We start from the raw sequence: 17,482 nt of genomic DNA, 5'->3' as shown, positions 1-17,482 counted from the left end.
CGTAACCAAGCTGTGTTTCCTTAACTAAACAGATTAGTAAAACAAGTAAGTAAATGTTGTGTATCACGGTACGAGACCAAGTGAGCATCGCTATGAACTTTCTCTAAGGAGCGATACTTATAATAAAAATGTTGTCTAAAATATTGCTTAGATTTTGAAAAACTTTTAAAAATTATAGATCTTAGAACAATAAGCGAAATATAAAGTCCAAGGCTCCAGCTTCTCTAGTACACCTTCAACAAGATATTGAGATTACACACGTAAATTCACGTAATGAATGGTAGCGGAAAAACAAATAAAAACACCACTCAAGAAATATAGTTAGTATTAAAGTTATATCCTATTTCTTTTTTACTGCTACTTTTTCTTAGGTTATCATGGCCAATCAAAAGGTAGTCCAGTGTGAATTGCATTTCTTTACCATAATTTGCTGTGGTTTAACAATCTACCATTAACATGACACTACGATATCCCATAGAGTAAGTGTAATAATGTTAATTAAAACATAGTAATTTATTTTCATCATCAAAATTATACTACGGCACAGTTTTAGAAATAACAAAAGTTCTTACTTAACACAGATAATCACCAAAAAGTAGAAATTAGACAAGTAGAATATCAAAAGTAGTTTTTTTTAATATTTAATTTGTTCATGTGATTTTCCTCAAAAGATTTTTTAATAGTGGCAGTTCTATATCAATAAAGATATTTTATTTTTTGTAAGACTGTAATAATTCTGTTATATAGCACATGCTATTCAATTTCCATTTATAATACATTTAAGAATTTTTCTAATTTTTCATACAGACACTTTCAATTTTATTGCATTAACTCAAACGAACGAGCTTTCGTAACCAATAGCAGTTTTGTTCACTAAATATCCGTTTAAAGGGTCTAAGTCATCGATGAAGTTGAGCCAACTTGTAGGTTCATTGTATCTGTGTGGCTGGTGGTTCTGAAAGAAAATTGGATGTTATAGCTGTGGTAAGAAATTATTAAAAGAAAGTTCATATAACTTTGTAATTTTAAGAATCGCTTGAAAAAATTTAAAGCTGGAAATAAGCAAAAAAAGTAAAAGTATACAAACTCTGTAAAATAGAGACACTGCTATCACAATTGCGTTAAATTATAACCTTTTAATAAGGTGATCCATTATACTTTGAAGAATCGATAAAAAAATTTCTACTACCAAGAACTAAAAACTAACGCTGCTTCTAGTTATAAGCAACAAAAGTTCAAAGCAAATTTCCTTCTGAACAATAGAAATGACTTGGTCTAAACACAGACTGAACTCAGCAGCCTTATTTAGCGGCTTATATAGTCATGTCTTCTAGTCCAAATCATTAAGAGCTTTTTATTCCCCATCGCCTCTATATTGACCAATCTAGTAAAGAAATACTAACTGTTGTAGGCATTTCATTCATGTTGAGCTGCTGAACGAAGTAGTAGGGGGTACTTATATATGATAGTACCCTTACTCCAAGACAGCGGTTGACCCACACAATTTACAAAGTGGCAATATCGTAAAAAACGAAATACTAACTGTTCACATCGAGAATCTCAAAGTAAACACTGCATACATTAAGAGTCTTGATGTAACACCACTTTAGTTTTTGATTCTAGAAAAGTTTATATCCCAAATCTAGAATAAATATTTTTAATATGTGCGACTTAGATGAGCAGTGTCTTATACTAACCCAGCAAACTTAGATATGTGGTCAATATTTGTAAAAATTGTATGTCAGCACAATATGAATGATAGCAGTTATTAAATTGTACAAATATCTATAAAAAACCGTAGAAAAGGACTTGCAAAGTCAGTTAGTGAAAATTATAACTACTATTTTTACTATTTTTTGTAAAGAAAAAAATTGCAAACAATAGATGTGAACGAAGTTTCCGAACTAGTTTAACACAGATTTTCAATGTTCGTACTTTTAATTACCCATATAAATGTCATGAACGTAGAAAATTTATGAATTGATCTTATTTAATTTGTTTTGCATGTGTTGCAAAGTAAGTTCTTGATCAAATTGCAATGTACTTAATAGAAATATTAACTTAAAATACAGACTCTTACATTAGTGATCATTTTACTGTGCATTTGAAACTAACAAATTACCTGATGATAAAATAATAGATACGGATGGAAATTTTACAGGAAAAAAAAAAACTCACACTTAACTTCTGCATTAAATCATAAACTTATTTTTACATTATTTTCATACAAATTTTTTTTATTTTTTAAATATGACATCGATCAGAGAAATGTATTGTTGTAATTATCATTACAATATTAGTATCATAGTATAATTAGTTTTAATATTATAACTTTAAATACCATTCGAATTTGGAATGGCATTTAAATCATAATAACATTTCATATTAAGCCATTGTAGCTCAGTGTTTCAGGTTATGGTTCTTGTATCTCAGGATCATGGTAACACAGGTTTACAAATTCAGTCAATGCTTTTACTCATATAGCTGACACCTCTGGAAAACTAATTTTTCAGGTTTGCATTTCCAAAGATTATGCTTTCACAGCAAGACAAAGTCGTATGCACAGTTTATCAGAATATCTATAAAACAAAAATTCCTCAATAACTTTTCCAAAAAAAAAAAGTAGGAATATAATTTATAAATCTCTCATCATTTCAAACTTGCTCAGTTGTCCAGAGATCAATATAAAAAATTAATAAAAATTTGGATAGTTCAGCAGGACTATGTATCATTAAAAAGTATTGAATTTGTCTAATATTTGGACAATTTCATAGTGCTATTATTAGGAACTTCATACAGTGTAAACAAAAATAATTATAAAAAACATGCAAAATATAATAAGTACAAAAGGTTGCTCTTAATGGCTCACTTACAAAAATTTTTTTTATTAAATAAAATGAATGGTCAAATCTAACATTGCATATATAGCCCTTTGTAGCCACACAACATATTTAAAACTTCAACAGCATTTCTCAACGTACTTAAAAAAAATATACATGGGGTATTCTTTTTAAGATTTGACCCCCCTTTTTGCAAGAATCGAGGCATTAAAAAATTTTTTTGTGCTCATTTTATAACTATTGGACTACACTTTTTGTTAAAAAGTGGCTCTTCATAAAAAAATGATATGGATTATGACATATACAGGTCATGTGATGTAGTGTTGTGCAAAAAATTTGTTAAACTAAACATATGAGATGTAAAAATGAGTTTCTTTACATCAAATAATTATAAGAATATGTATTTTGGATCCCTATTTGAATTTCACATCCGAAATACCGTACAAGGTAAACATTTTTTTTTACCTCAAAAATCCCCTGAAAATCGCGATTTTAAAGCTTAAAGTTGAATTTTTGACAATAGATGTAAACAAAAATAATACATTCAACAACGATACATAAATTCTTATTTATAATTGAAGATACTTTCCAATGCCATAACATTACAACTTAAAAAAATGAAGATATTACCAGTTACATTCTTGTTTTGAACAAAAATATCAATTTTGAATACAGTTTTTGCATGTTACTTTTATAGTTAGACTAAATTTTGTTTTTTCAACTATTTTGCAATGTCAGGACTCTATTCTAACCTTAAAAAGTTAGAAGTTTTACGTTCAAGTAATTAATAGACATTCTTTTAACCAATATAACAGTAACGTATAGAGTACTCGTACGAAATTTGAATTACCAAATCCAACATAACTATTTTTTTGACTTACACAGTATACAAACCATAAAAAAACAGAAAAATTATTGTTTCTGGTAATACATACTGTTATAGAATAATATGCCGATATTAAGATTGTATAACTATTAGATACTTCCACTTAATTTATGTTTGTAACTTAATCAGTCAATTCTAATATTCTCATGTTGGACAGGGATGAACAAAAAAAATTCGAAAGATGTAACACCATTCAACTAAAACCTGTGAGCCGTACAGAGTACGCCAGCTGAAAAGATAAGTGTTTCATGTAACAAACTTACAAATAGGGCTCAAGTAAGCAAACCGTTTAGAAGGTCTGCAGTTATAAGCCCCAAAACCTGGAATTGTGTTCCCAACTACACAAAGTTGAAGCATTTTTTTTTTTTTAAAAGCAGGATTCAACTTCAATACTTGAAGCAAAGATAGGCTGATGATAGCTTTGTAAAAGCAAAAAAATCTATCTTTATTACGGAAACGCCAAATATTCATGCATAAAATTTAAATAAGCCAGAACCTCGAAGCCTTCTGTAAAAGAGACGCAAAGTGCTCTAAAGTGCCCCACCATAAAAAAAGAATTGGATCATTACAAATTCAACAATTTTCAGTGAGGTAAATAAATACGTTACTCCATATTACGACTTTAAATTTTGAATTATGATAACTAAACCGTAAGAGAAACAAGTATACTTAAAATAATATAGTTTTATTGCTGTAACATAATATCTATCAATAAGTATTATGAAATTTTCAATCAATGTGTAACCACGTTATAATAATTACTTTCAATTACAATGAAAACTCAATACCATGACTATCTCTTAAAAACTGCTGTATGAGTATTTTTCATTATTTAAAATATAGAAAGCATGATTTTTTTAAATATCAGGTACAGGCACAGCGTTTCAGATACCTTATTAATTGTTCATGATATACTCTACAAAAATAAAAAAATTTTACATTTTTGAAATAATTTCGTTACCACTTAAACAATGATTCTGCCATGAGAATAGCTTCTGATGGTTTAGCTACGAGAACTGCTCTGTAAGCTTTTCTTTTAAAAGTAGCTTCTATGCCATCATAACTACTTAAACCATGAGCAGTAGTGCTGTAGTGCCATTCTACTTGCAAGCCAAAATTGTGTTTGTTGTTTACAAGGTTTGCAATCTTATATCTATTTTTAAAATTTTGTTTGGCATCGTCAATCATACGTGTAATATTAGTTGCATTTTTAGATTTGTGTTGATTTTGGAAATTAGTTGCTTTTGTATTCTGTTGTTACGTTGTAGCTCTTTAACGTAACATTTGTGCCCGAGTATTTTAAAGTAGCGTGCAGCGTGCGAACACTAAATGTGGTTGTGTTTAGTAGTGCTTCAATGCAATTAAAATATTAAAAGTAATTTCCCCGTACCTTTACGTATAATGGACGATTTATTGTCGAAAACTCTTCTGCGACGGCCGTTAAAGAAGCTAAGTTATTTCGGGATACTTTATACCGCAAGAATATAAAGCCTAATTAAATAATTAGCGAAACTTGATTTTATTTAGTCAGAATATTATAAAGGTAATCGAAGCAGTTGGATGAATTCTAAATTAATACCGACTACTTGCTTACTGATCGGCTGCTATTCCAGAAAAAATGATAAGCCCACAGGGCGCAGTTCTATTTTAATCCAAAATCGGATCAATAATCGAGATTGAGACTGGAAGTGAGTCAGGAAATGAAGGTCAATTCAATTAACATATTCCTGGAAGAAAGGTGCAGCTGCAGTCCTAGGCCAGATGTTGAATTTGACGGGAATAAAGTTAGGGAGCATGAATTTTTGGTAAGCAGTCAAGTGATCGATCGTGCGTTGGTATTGATTCGTGGGTGCGGCCCCAGATAAGGGACACGATATGGTATTTATTACGGACAATAGGTAGACGTCACTAGACGTGACACGCCTCTACAAGTTTTCACTCACCAGTCAAGTTTATGCACGGCAATGCATGCTTACGTATTACAAATATATACAAAACATATTTTTACATAATTTGAATATGGTAACATTTGCATGAAATATTGTTTTAACATGCACAATATGCGTAAGTAATAAATAAGAGTTATATTGTATCAAAACAAGTACCGTGAAAGGTAGCCGTATGGTTATAATGTTATAATTTGTATGTATGTATATATTGTCTTTTTTATAGTTGCCATTATTATTTCGAAAGTGCTGTAAATATGTAATTTAGGCGTTGATTTGCTTTCTTTGAAAATGCATTTGGACTTAGCCTTAGAAGATTCGCTATTTTAATGATAATGTTACAATAAATTATGAGAATGCTGGGATGATAGAATAGAGAGGTGTTAATAATTACTTTTAGGTAGTAATTTAGGTAGGATCATAGGGGAGGACCAAATATGATTATCGCTGGATCACGATGGTGAAGTCAAATTTAAAGCCCCTGTAATATAATTACTGTGATTATTGTTATGAAAATTATTATTCCTGCCCCCATAATTACAGGTGCTTTAGTTGGTAAGGTTATTATTCACGGGTTGGCTATGCCTCTTGTTTCGCTGTCTTTTCGCTTTCTCCTTATCTTACTTGCATGCGAGGCAGTCTATCTCACATGGTGTCACGGTCTTTGACAATAATTGAAATTTTCCTTTAGTTCTCTTTCATTGCCTCTCAAAGCTTTTTTGTCGTTTATCAATGCTAGTAATTCTCAGTATTCTTCAACTGAATGCCTGATTTGGCTGTCACAGTATATAAGGCGATTTCGGTTTTCTGCTGCTACTTTTTGTGCTCCACTCATGATTTCTGTTAATTCGTTTCATTTTTTTGCCAGGCTAACTAGCAGCCCCCATTCGAGTGTTGGCTTATTATTATTTTTTATTTTTTCACCGAGATACCGCAACAGCGTACTGGCCCAGTCACCAAGGCCACCCACTTACCACGTATGTGTGTGGGTGTATTGCCGCACCTATTTCCAACCCTTTTTACTGATATCATACCTAATCCATGGGCACAGTGTGAGTATCTCTGGTGATAAACCTTGCTAGTTAAGCTGACACTCACCACTGTGTAGCCTTTTTCCAGAGACGATTCCATTCTCGCCAGTTAATCCAGCGCTCTCTGCCGAAGCATCGAGTCTAGGCTAATTAGCATCCCCGGAGAAGCCCTATGTTTCAGGGACCACTCCTCGCGGGTAAGGCCGGCGAACCCTGCCTGGCGCTTTGAATCCGCTATACCCTACTTTTAGCCCTAACACTGTTTTGCATTCACCCAGGCCTGAAGACCTGTGGGGCAAGAAAAAAATCCTGAAATTACCCTAAAGAAAAATTCCTCGGAAAAACCCGTCCCGAAACAGCCAGGGTTACATAGGAATTTTTCCCGATGAAAAAAGTTTTTGAAAAAAACAACATTCACCGGGAATCGAACCCATGAAGACGACTCCTAGATCAGCGTTGTATCAGTAACAAGTACGCTTACCACTGAGCCAACACCGCTCCGGTTCTTGCCTTATTGTATCTGGGCTGTGCAGTTACTAGTATTGCGTGCCGTAAACTAAAGTCGCTATCAATTTTCAGTTCCTGTATGTTTGCTTTCCCTAGTGTTCACAGGCGAAAGTTTCCATTCTCCAATTTAAAGTTAAAAATAATCTATTTTTAAATTGTTTTACTGCCTCGATTCCAGGTTTGCTTCCAGCGTCTATTTTTAAATTGGAGAAAAGTATAAGTTTGAATCGTACAACATCGTTAATCTATAATACAATTAAATTATCAGAGAATACCACAAAGCGGCAGTAGGCGGACATAGTGAAATAAACAAGACATATAAAAGTATCGCCAAAGAATACTACTAGAGAAGCATGCACCCAGATGTTACACTCATCATTCTGGGATGCACATCGTGCCAAACGAAAAAACTCTTCCGAATTAAAACGAAACAAGCCATGCTCATCACCAACGCACCGAGTAGACGGTTCGGAAAGATTTCTACAGACTTCCTCGGCTCCATCAGTAAATCCTCAGCATATCAGTACACACAGATACTATCCGTGCAAGACTGGCGAACAAAATTCATCGTCCTCGCACCTGTGAAAAGAGCAACAGCCGAAGAAACAGTAAGACCGATTACAGATAAATTCATTACGCACTTCGGGCCACCAGAAAATTTATTATCGGACCAAGGCACTTATTTTATGAACAAAATCATGGACGAACTCGCAAGGTTTTTTAAAACAGACAAAATGGGCAGCGCAGCATTCTGCCCACAAACAAACGGTGCCATCAAACCTATGCATCATATTCTCACAGAGTACATCAAGGCCTACGTAGAAAAAAATGATAACTGGGACGAACATTTACTAATGTGCATGCTCTCATACAACACCACGGACCATCAGGGTACGGGATACTCACCACACGAACTAGTTTTCAGACAAAGAGCCAGAACACCATCTAGTATCAAACTGCCACCCAAGAGCCAAACTTTAAACGAATATTTTGAAAAGTTAGTTCAGACCCTGACAGAAATGAGAACCATCACAGCAATGAACCAAAATTAGGCGAAATACCGATCAAAGTATTGCTATGACCACAAACTGAGTACAAGATATTTTTTGAAGGGAGAAATTGTTTATGTGTTAAAAGAGCTATCGAAAAATAAATATGATGTACACTCCGAGGGCCCATATGAAACTACAGAGAGGCATAAGAGTATCCCACGTAGATAAAATTAAAAACGAATGTGTGGTAAAGGCATGCCCCAGGACTCTCATCGTCCTCTATTAGAAAAAATCCTACTCCTGCTGTTATGATCTGCTGATAACAATAACAACGTTTGAGACAAGAAACACGTTCGTTATGTGACATCGAATCGAATGCCACGTCCAGGGTAACGAAAAGTTCGTTCGTCGGACCATCCACCTCAGAAAAAGCATAATATTGCAAAAACTTAATGGACTAGTACTAAATCTTACTAATGTATAAAGCGAAGTCACTCAAACCGTTGTAATTGCTAACCACGGAAACTACTGAACCGATTTTTCTGAAATTTTGCATACCGATTCTTGATACTTCCTAGATGGATCTAGTATAGTTTTTATCTTAAGAAATTTAATAACAATAGCAATAAATAAGCTCAAAGTTTTTCAACAGTATTCCAGCTTTTCACTTTAGTTCAGTAGAATCCACTAGGTGGTGTCGACATAAAATCGAAGCTATCTGCAAAAGAATTAATTAAATGTGGTTATAATAGGCCGAAGCGTCTCGAAAATTTTTGCAGTCGTCTCCCAGAAGTTCATTAAGCTACATCGAGAATGCAGATGACAGTTGTGCAGCTGGGTATCCTGGTTACCGACAATACTCTTCTACAATGGGCAAGTGACCTAGGTCTACTTCCACCCTGAACCTGTAGGATTGACGAGTGCCACCAAACAAAAAGTTATTCAAACCGATAACGTCTCCAGCGGAATACCAGGAGACGTGTCTAGCTAGACCACAACCTGCTCCAACATTTCAGGGTTATATGGCCGTTCCACCATCCCATCTGGTGCTGTCAAAGAATTTTTTACTACTACTATAAGCCACGGAAGACAGCCCTGAGAAGCACGGGAAGCCATAACAGATTTATTCTCAGTGGTCGTCCCAACAGCATACCCATAGAGAAGATATTCTCTAGGCCTACTTTTCTGACTAACGATGAGCAATTGATTATTCGGGGAACGACCTAAAGACGAGATATTCTTTGGCTAGCGGCGTACCTCCCTCCAGCATGGTCTCCATATCCAGAGACTCCAAGGGTAGAACTCAACCTACCCGGAGCCAGCTCTTCATCATCAAGAATAATAATAAAGAATAGCTGGAAGTTTTACCACTGGCCCTTTTCAGGGCCATTATAAGTGTATAGTATATAAATTTTTACAGCTTATTATTTTACCAAATAAACTGTATGAGTTCTGAACAAATATGTTTTGAATAAGAAAATTTTTGTTCTGAGAAGTGTCGGGAATAGATGCAAAATTTTTAACCGAAATGTTTCACATTACATGCCAACACACTACGATGTTCCATTTAGTAAGTCTCAGGTGAAGCCGAGACGGGGAGGCCACTAGTCGTTCATAGAAGAAAAACTAATATTAACGCTTCCGCATCACCAGTCGATTATTCCTCTCGATAATTGACCTGTTTTTTTCTCAGGACTTGACTATCAAAGGGCAGCTGAAGAGCCCTCTTGTGATCTTGGAACACCTTTTAATAAAGGATACAACGTTACCAGGCGATTAAACAGGGACGTTGGTACTGGAAAGAAAACAAACAGATTTTCAACGACCCACATGCTTTACTAATAAAAATAAAGGGAGCTCGAAATCTCATAAGCTATTACTTTCACAATGACATTGCACAACAGTGCACAAGAGCTGCTCCTGCACAATTGCGTCTACAAGAGATTCTTCTGACGCGAGGAATTGTGTTGTCATCAAAGCTATGTCAAAGCTCAGCTTTAAAAACTTAGACAGCGGTGGAAACACCTTAGAACGCGCACTTTTTCCAGACATCATAAAGAAAGAATAGAAGTTTTGTTGTTTTAAGGAAGAAACAGCGAAAAAGCAGAAAACGACATCAGCAAATATGTATACGGCATTGAGAGTGGAAGCAAACAAAAAATACTTATATAATTCCTTCTCTCAATCTGACCACATAAAAGAAGAGAGAAAAGCAGCAGCAGGAAGACAAAGTATTAGAAAATTTAAGGATACGTAATACTAGCAAAATGTACAGCACACCCAAAACGTAAATGCGGAATACACCGCTGTAAGATAATTTTTTCTATTTATACCTCCAAGCTTGTCTTGACCAAAATACAAATAAATTGAAAGACAACTGATTGTAAAATTATTTGACTCCACAGTATTCTCGAATATGTTATATGACCCAATAGGTGAGATAGGGAGCACTATATTATTACCAACTATTTACAAACTTAATAACCGAGTCATATGCGCACGTAAGGCCGATACAAAATAAGGGATAACGTAATCAAACATGTAAACGATAGAGAATTTTTAAACAAGCAAAAAATACTCACATTGACAGAAATACTAAAGTAAACTATAATAATTATTTAAAACGGGTAAGCAAGAGAATTAACAGATAAGTTCATTTCTATACACTTACATGTCAAAAAAGAGCCACACTCAAAGGAGGAAGATGAAAGTAAGGATACGTCACTTACGATAATACTATCGAAAAAGTATTTATAGTGTTAGAACAGGTATTGAGCACAGAGACTAAAGCGCGGTCCCATAGACAGGAACCAGAGTTCGCAACGTATAGTTAACAGTTTTTTTATATTGAAGGGACCTCTAAAACTAACCCACTAGCCGATGGGACACCCTTAGAGGAGATTATTGAAACGACCCGCTGGCTCACCAAATTTTAACAAACACGAAAAGAAGTTACAAATTTTAAGTGGCTTGTATACCTAATGGCAAGGCTTACAATCACGAAAATGGGACATCTCTTTCTTATGTATAAGTGCTGTTACGTCGATGCAATGTATTATTTGAGTCTAAGCTTTCGCTTAATAACTCGGGACTCGCAATGGGCGCGTAGGTGGAACGCGGAGCTAAAGGGGTAGTTCAACTTAACGTCGCGGTACTCGCAAAGGGGCTACGACTACTTTCACGCCACTAGGACCGACTGCTGTGCAATATTCCGATGTACTTGCTCGCGGCTCACTTAAGGTTGGTCGATTTTACCAGGAGCGGCGTATCGAAGGGTATCCCGTTCGCGATCTAAAAACTGTCAGCACCGTCACGAGTAAGGGTATCGTTTCTCGGCTTTACGTGGGAAAGAGATGGGTTAACTCACGATCTGACTTTGACACACTAATATCGTGGTGAGTATTTGCTTTAATCCGATTAGCCCTTGTTATTCTGATGGTATTACTACCGCGGAGAGCAATGGTATACGCGTGGCTAAATTAATATTCCCGGTGATCCACGGGTACCAATACTATGGCGAGTAATGGTGTTCGCGCAAAACAACTAAATATTTCCTGGTGATCCACGGGTAGCAATACTATGGCGAGCAATAGTGTTCGCGCAAAACAACTTAATATGTCCCAGTAATCCACGGGTACCAATACTATGGCGAGTAATGGTGTTCACGCAAAACAACTAGATATTTCCCGGTGATCCACGGGTATCAATACTATGGTGAGTAATGGTGTTCGCGCAAAATAACTTAATAGGAAGAAAGAAACTTTAGAAATTCAATAACTTTCCACTTACTTTTATTTAACAAGGAAAACTCGGTACAGGCGGTGAACCAGCGTAGAACGGAAACCGCGCTCGAAGAAGATTAAGTGTCAGTAGAGGCAGACTCTGTTTACCAGTTGATCGTTCGAGGGTGACAAACGAAATTTAACTGTGTCCTCGCTTCGTAGTAGACCAGGTTGTACCAGAGGCGGACTCTCACTACTTAGTCTACTTGGAAGGGTATCGTCGAATCTCGTGTGCCGAACTTGTATTTCCTCTGGGCCTCCGGACTTTTTTATTGCGAGAAGCGGACCTCGGTCACGCGCTGGCTCGAAACGCAGGAAAACTTGCCGGGGGAAAATTTTGAAGAAAAGACAATAGCCGAAAATCTAATTGGCTAGAACTGCTCTAGTTTAGCCACTCAGAAATAGGCACATCCCACATCTGGTTTGATCTCCTCTATGCGTCAAGAAAAGGGAAGGTGATTCACTTACTCATGCCCTTCCTTTCTCTTTTACATCAAACAGTTACAAGATTTTATCATAACTTAATATTAACGTTTATATGTGGTATAATCATTATTAACGAATAGTTAACATTGTTCACCCATTCAATCGAGCCCAATGCAAAAAGAGCGGTGATGATCGCTTAATATTTAGGTTTGATTGAGTAGATGTCGAGTACCTCGTAGTATTAATAATAGTCTTAGTAGTAGTTAATTTTAGATATTAATAACTATAATAATCGCTAGATTTTCCGCTAGTTACACCTGTACACGTGAGCACTAATCGGACTAATAAATAATCATGAATGATTAATTAACAACAGCGGTTACTGTGGTTAAAACACGTATATCTATAGAAACAGTAGTGGGGTGCTCGTCGCGAACTATTATATTATTAACTTACTTAGATTTACCGATAGTTTCCATTCATTATTAGTTGTAAATGTATTTCGAAATTGTTAGTAGCATTTGGTCAACTATGGTTTTCTCTGCTGTCGTAGGAGAGGAAATCGGCTGCCCTGAGGAATCGGAAATTCCGTTACCCGTGTTGGGGGCAAGAGTGTGGACTCTCTCTCGACATCTCTGTATCAGAAAAAGGGGGAAGTGCCATGACTTTCCCGTTTTCCTTTACATTTGAAACAGTGACAGTTTTTAAGAAGATTACAATTTAGGCTATTGCAGTATGTTTATGAAATTGTTAACGCGATACAAAAGGGTTGTACGGTAAACCATGAGCCTGCGAACATGAATGGTAAAAACTGGATAATTCTTTGAAAGTCAATAAGATTGCTTTTGTGGGTTTATGTTATATTGTTGCCGGCTAATGGTGTAGCGTGTACAGGTTGTATTAGCCATATGTAAGAATTCTAGCATTTGCTAATATTCTTGCTTAGTCTATGGGTCTTAATTTTAAGTTATCCTAGTTTTTAATATCGCGTCTTCTAAACTCAATCTATATATACTAATATCTAATATTAAACTTCAGCGCAGCTGTTCCCAGTTGAACTATTGCATCAATTGGTTTTCATAATTATTTCGTTTTTACTTTGCTCGTCGTTTCCGGTCAGCATAGGCCCTCGTGCATTTGCATGAATCATAGTTGGTCATCGTGCTGCAGCTACAAGTAACTTTCAGGTGATTCATGCCTCTTTTCGGATGCACGTGGGTCCTTGCTCGATTGCTTTTAAATCTACTTGGAGATTTCCTTACGAATGAGCGGGGAAAAAATTATTGGTAATTTTTAATTTACCAACATTACATACCTATTTCATAGGGGGGCCCTACTATTAATATGTTATTCAATGATTACAGGAAAATAAAGAACTCTAAAAGTTCTAAAAGGCAACAGTTTAGACCACGCCAATAGTACAACTTCAAGCAGAGACGTGACTGCAACGCTCTAGACAAGTAATAGAGTTATCGTTGGCCGTGACACATAATTCAAATTCACAAGAAAACGAGTATGCGCGCTGAGAACCCTTCAACTGTATCGAAGGGCGCAGTCTATAGGATGAGACTAAGAAAGAATTCTCTTTTTTTTTAAAAATATGTAATATCGAGGAAGTTGTGTTAAGGTTAATTGTATCAAAAAAAAACCTATTATCGATCACAATACATGGTAATTGTAGCTGTAAAAATAAGAATAATGATTATGAGAATCATAACAACAATAATGACAATTATAAGGAGACGAAAGTGAGCACCGAGAGTTCGACTGTATTGGGAGCTGCAGGTCGTAGGACAAAGATAAAAAAAATTTTCTTTTTTCCAAAATACGTGATGACGGTAAGGTTATGTTGAGTTTAATTATATACAATAAAAGTACTATAGTTAATCACAATACGTGAAATAAATCAATAAGAAAATAAGTCGGTATGAGCCTCGGGAGTCACTCGACTGTAGTGGGAGGCGCAGTCCGTAGGATAAAGACAAGAAAAAATTTTCTTTTCTCTTTAATACTAATGACAAAAAATTTGTATAAAAATTATTTTTGTTTGCTGAATACATGATAAATAAGCGTTTTTGAAATTATAAAATAGAAACTCCATGTAAAATAACCTAACATATGATCCCGAATGCATTATTTTGTATGTAAAGCAACACCTAATGTAAAGTAGTCTTAAGCAGATACCCAATTCGCGTCAATTTTACATATAATAATAGTGTAAAGTAAAGCAGATTCACAATCAATACTGTTACATACTCAACATACAAAGAGAAAAGACTGAATAATTAGAAGAGCTAAAACATTAATGTTAAAAAAAAAAACAGCGGTTCTCTACACTTAAATGAAAGGAGGAATGTGAAATACTTAACTACATAAACAACTAAGACAATAGAATACAGCACAGCTCACATACGCACAACTGCAAAGAAGTCTACAGGCTCAATATTGTATAAATTGAAAAGTCAGCGTCGTCGAGGGTGACACCGGACAGTGCTTCTAAATGAAAAAAAAAGTGCATAAATACGTGTTTCACTGGAATTTAAGCTTAAAAAAATCGTTTAATAGCTTACTTTTTTCCTTTTGTTCAGCTTTATAAGAAACTAAGTTAATTGCTAGTGTATTTAAATGCTAATTATATATGTACAGAACGTCTAAATACAAATTACTAAGAAAATTTCAGTTTTTCCTAAATATCTTCTCCAATTTTCAATGAATTAATGGTAGTTTTCGTCGGATAGGCGCCATCGCCTCTGGGGCCATTTTGCGGCCCGAGAAACCTGCAAAGCATGGCCAGAGGGACGCAAGGTAGCCGCGGAGCGATAGCATTCATGTGGCAAATCCTATTTTTCCTACCGAGGGCCCACCCGACCCTCAAAAACGCCCGAGGTCGGAAATAGTAGTTTTCCTATGAGTTTGAAAAGTCTTTGTTTGCAAACCGAGAGGTTTGCGGCCCGAGCCGAAGGCGAGGTCCGTAACGAGGTTCGTAAAAGAGACTTTTCGAACGAGTTCCGGAAAGTCTCCTTTACGAACCTCGTTACGGACCTCGCCTTCGGCTCGGGCCACAAACCTCTCGGTTCGCAAACAAAGACTTTTCAAACTCGTAGGAAAACTACTATTTCTTACCATGAGCCCAAAGTACAACTGTCGCTTTGCACCCTCGAGTCACACTTTGCACCCTTGTAATCACTTTGGGCCCACGGGCAGAAAAGTTTTTTGCGCCCTCCAGGCCCAAAGTACTTTTCGGCACTAGGGTCCAAATTAATTTACTGGGCGCAAAGTGTGCCCACGGGACAAAATTGTACTTTGCGCCTTCAGTAAGAAAAATATTATACACGACTCGGGCCCCAACCTACAACAAGCGCGCCCTTCAGGCGCTCATGTTTGTACTTTTTGCCTTAGTAACATAATGTACCATTTTATGGAGATTAAAGATCATGAAAAGTATCATTGTTGTAAATTTTTAATGATTTTTAGCACTAAATAAAAATTGTAAGCTGCTGACTATCTCATTTTTTTGGAGAAGAGACGTTATTTCAGGATTTCACAACACATTTCAATTAAATGGTATTTATTCTTAATGTAAGTTAAAGATATATTTAAGTAACATTATTGTCAATTTTTTTTAAATTTTTGGAGATAAATTTAAATTTTAAATTGCTATTTATCTCATGTTTTCGAAGAAATAACCTTGTTTTTCGAAATTTTATAGTGAATTCTAAACAAATGGTAATAATTCTTGATAGAGGGTGGAAAGTAGTATGAAGTATTATTACCGTAAATTCTTGAATAATTTTTGAAGTCAAATATTTTTGAAAAATTAACATTGACAAATAATACTTGATACTATTTTCAACATACAAAAAGAATTATTACTATTTAATTAAAATTCGCTATATTGTCTAGCAAAAAACGTCTTTTCGTCGAAAAACCGAGATAGTCAGCAGTTTATCATTGTAGTTTAGCACTAAAAATTATTAAAAAATTCCAAGTAATAATGCTTCTCATTATCTTTAATCTTTATTTAAAATTATTTCAATTGATTAAAAATTTGCGAAGATATTTAGGAAAAACTGATATTTTATCAGTAAGTTGTATGGTGACGTTCTATACATATATATAGAATGTAAATACACTGGTAGGGGACTTGGTTTCTCATAGAGCATTAAAAAAGAAAGAAACTAAGCCATCAAACGATTTTTTTAAGCTTAAACTCCAGTGAAACAAAATGTTTGCACTTTTTTATTCATTTGGCAACACTGTGCGTCGTCAGAGCCTCGGACGTATTACGTACGATATGCAAGGGAACACACGCGCGTTATTGCCTTTGAAATGTAGTACTTTGAATAAAATTCCTTATGGTAATAAGTGTTGGTCATTCTCGCGATACACCTCCTTACCACTCTCTTTCCAACGTAACGGTCTTAAGACAATTAAAGTTTTTTCACTTGTGTAACACTATTGTATTTGACAGAAATAATTTTAACGTTTATTTGTTTGTAGGAATTGTATAAGTTACTAGTTAAAGTTTGGTACCATAATTTGTACAGTTCTAAAGATAGGTTATGTTCGACTTTGTCTCTATGTAGAGAATTATTTTTAAAATTGTTTATTTATCGTATATCATGAAACTTTTTTTGTGAATTCATAAAGATAAATCAAGTATAGAACTACCACAATTTTTTTTCTTAAATATGTTGCATACCAAATACATGAACTTTCATGTTCCATGAATAGGGACACATTTCACAAATAGGAATATTTACCTTATATTTACACGGAGGAGAAATCACTGTAGGTATATATAGTAGTGAAGCTGAGCTGAGCTCTGTCTGCTCCCGCACGATCGAGCAGACGCTGTACGGTAACACATACCATTATACAGGTACTACGGATTTATTTCTATGTGATTGTTGGTGCATACACGCGTTGGATGACGCATTAGGATATTTTATTTCAGTATTTAATTCTACTACAATTTTCTCTTTGTGTAGGTATATAGTAACTAGTAAGAAGAAGCAATAGCTGCAGTAGTTGCACTGTTGCTGCATGCATATGTATACATTTATGATCGC

The 17,482-nt window shown here is 35.2% G+C and overlaps 1 protein-coding gene across 2 annotated transcripts in view; it reads right to left on the bottom strand.

Annotated features, from left to right (window-relative positions):
- Positions 1 to 480: 480 nt before the first annotated feature.
- Positions 481 to 17,482, bottom strand: part of ICA69 (islet cell autoantigen 1-like protein) — a 255,263-nt gene continuing 238,261 nt past the window's right edge. For both annotated transcript variants that reach the window (XM_089597521.1, XM_089597525.1), the window contains one exon: positions 481 to 955. In XM_089597521.1, the coding sequence (XP_089453647.1) occupies positions 833 to 955 (123 nt within the window). In that variant the 3' untranslated portion in view covers positions 481 to 832. The remainder of the gene's footprint in view (positions 956 to 17,482) is intronic.

Source organism: Copidosoma floridanum, unplaced genomic scaffold, assembly GCF_036245765.1.
Source record: "Copidosoma floridanum isolate Cflo_tuat_1 unplaced genomic scaffold, Cflo_Japanese_pri ptg000004l, whole genome shotgun sequence".
In the NCBI taxonomy this organism is placed as follows: domain Eukaryota; kingdom Metazoa; phylum Arthropoda; class Insecta; order Hymenoptera; family Encyrtidae; genus Copidosoma; species Copidosoma floridanum.
Note: the sequence above shows the minus strand (reverse complement) of the source record. Positions and strands in the feature narration are given on the sequence as shown.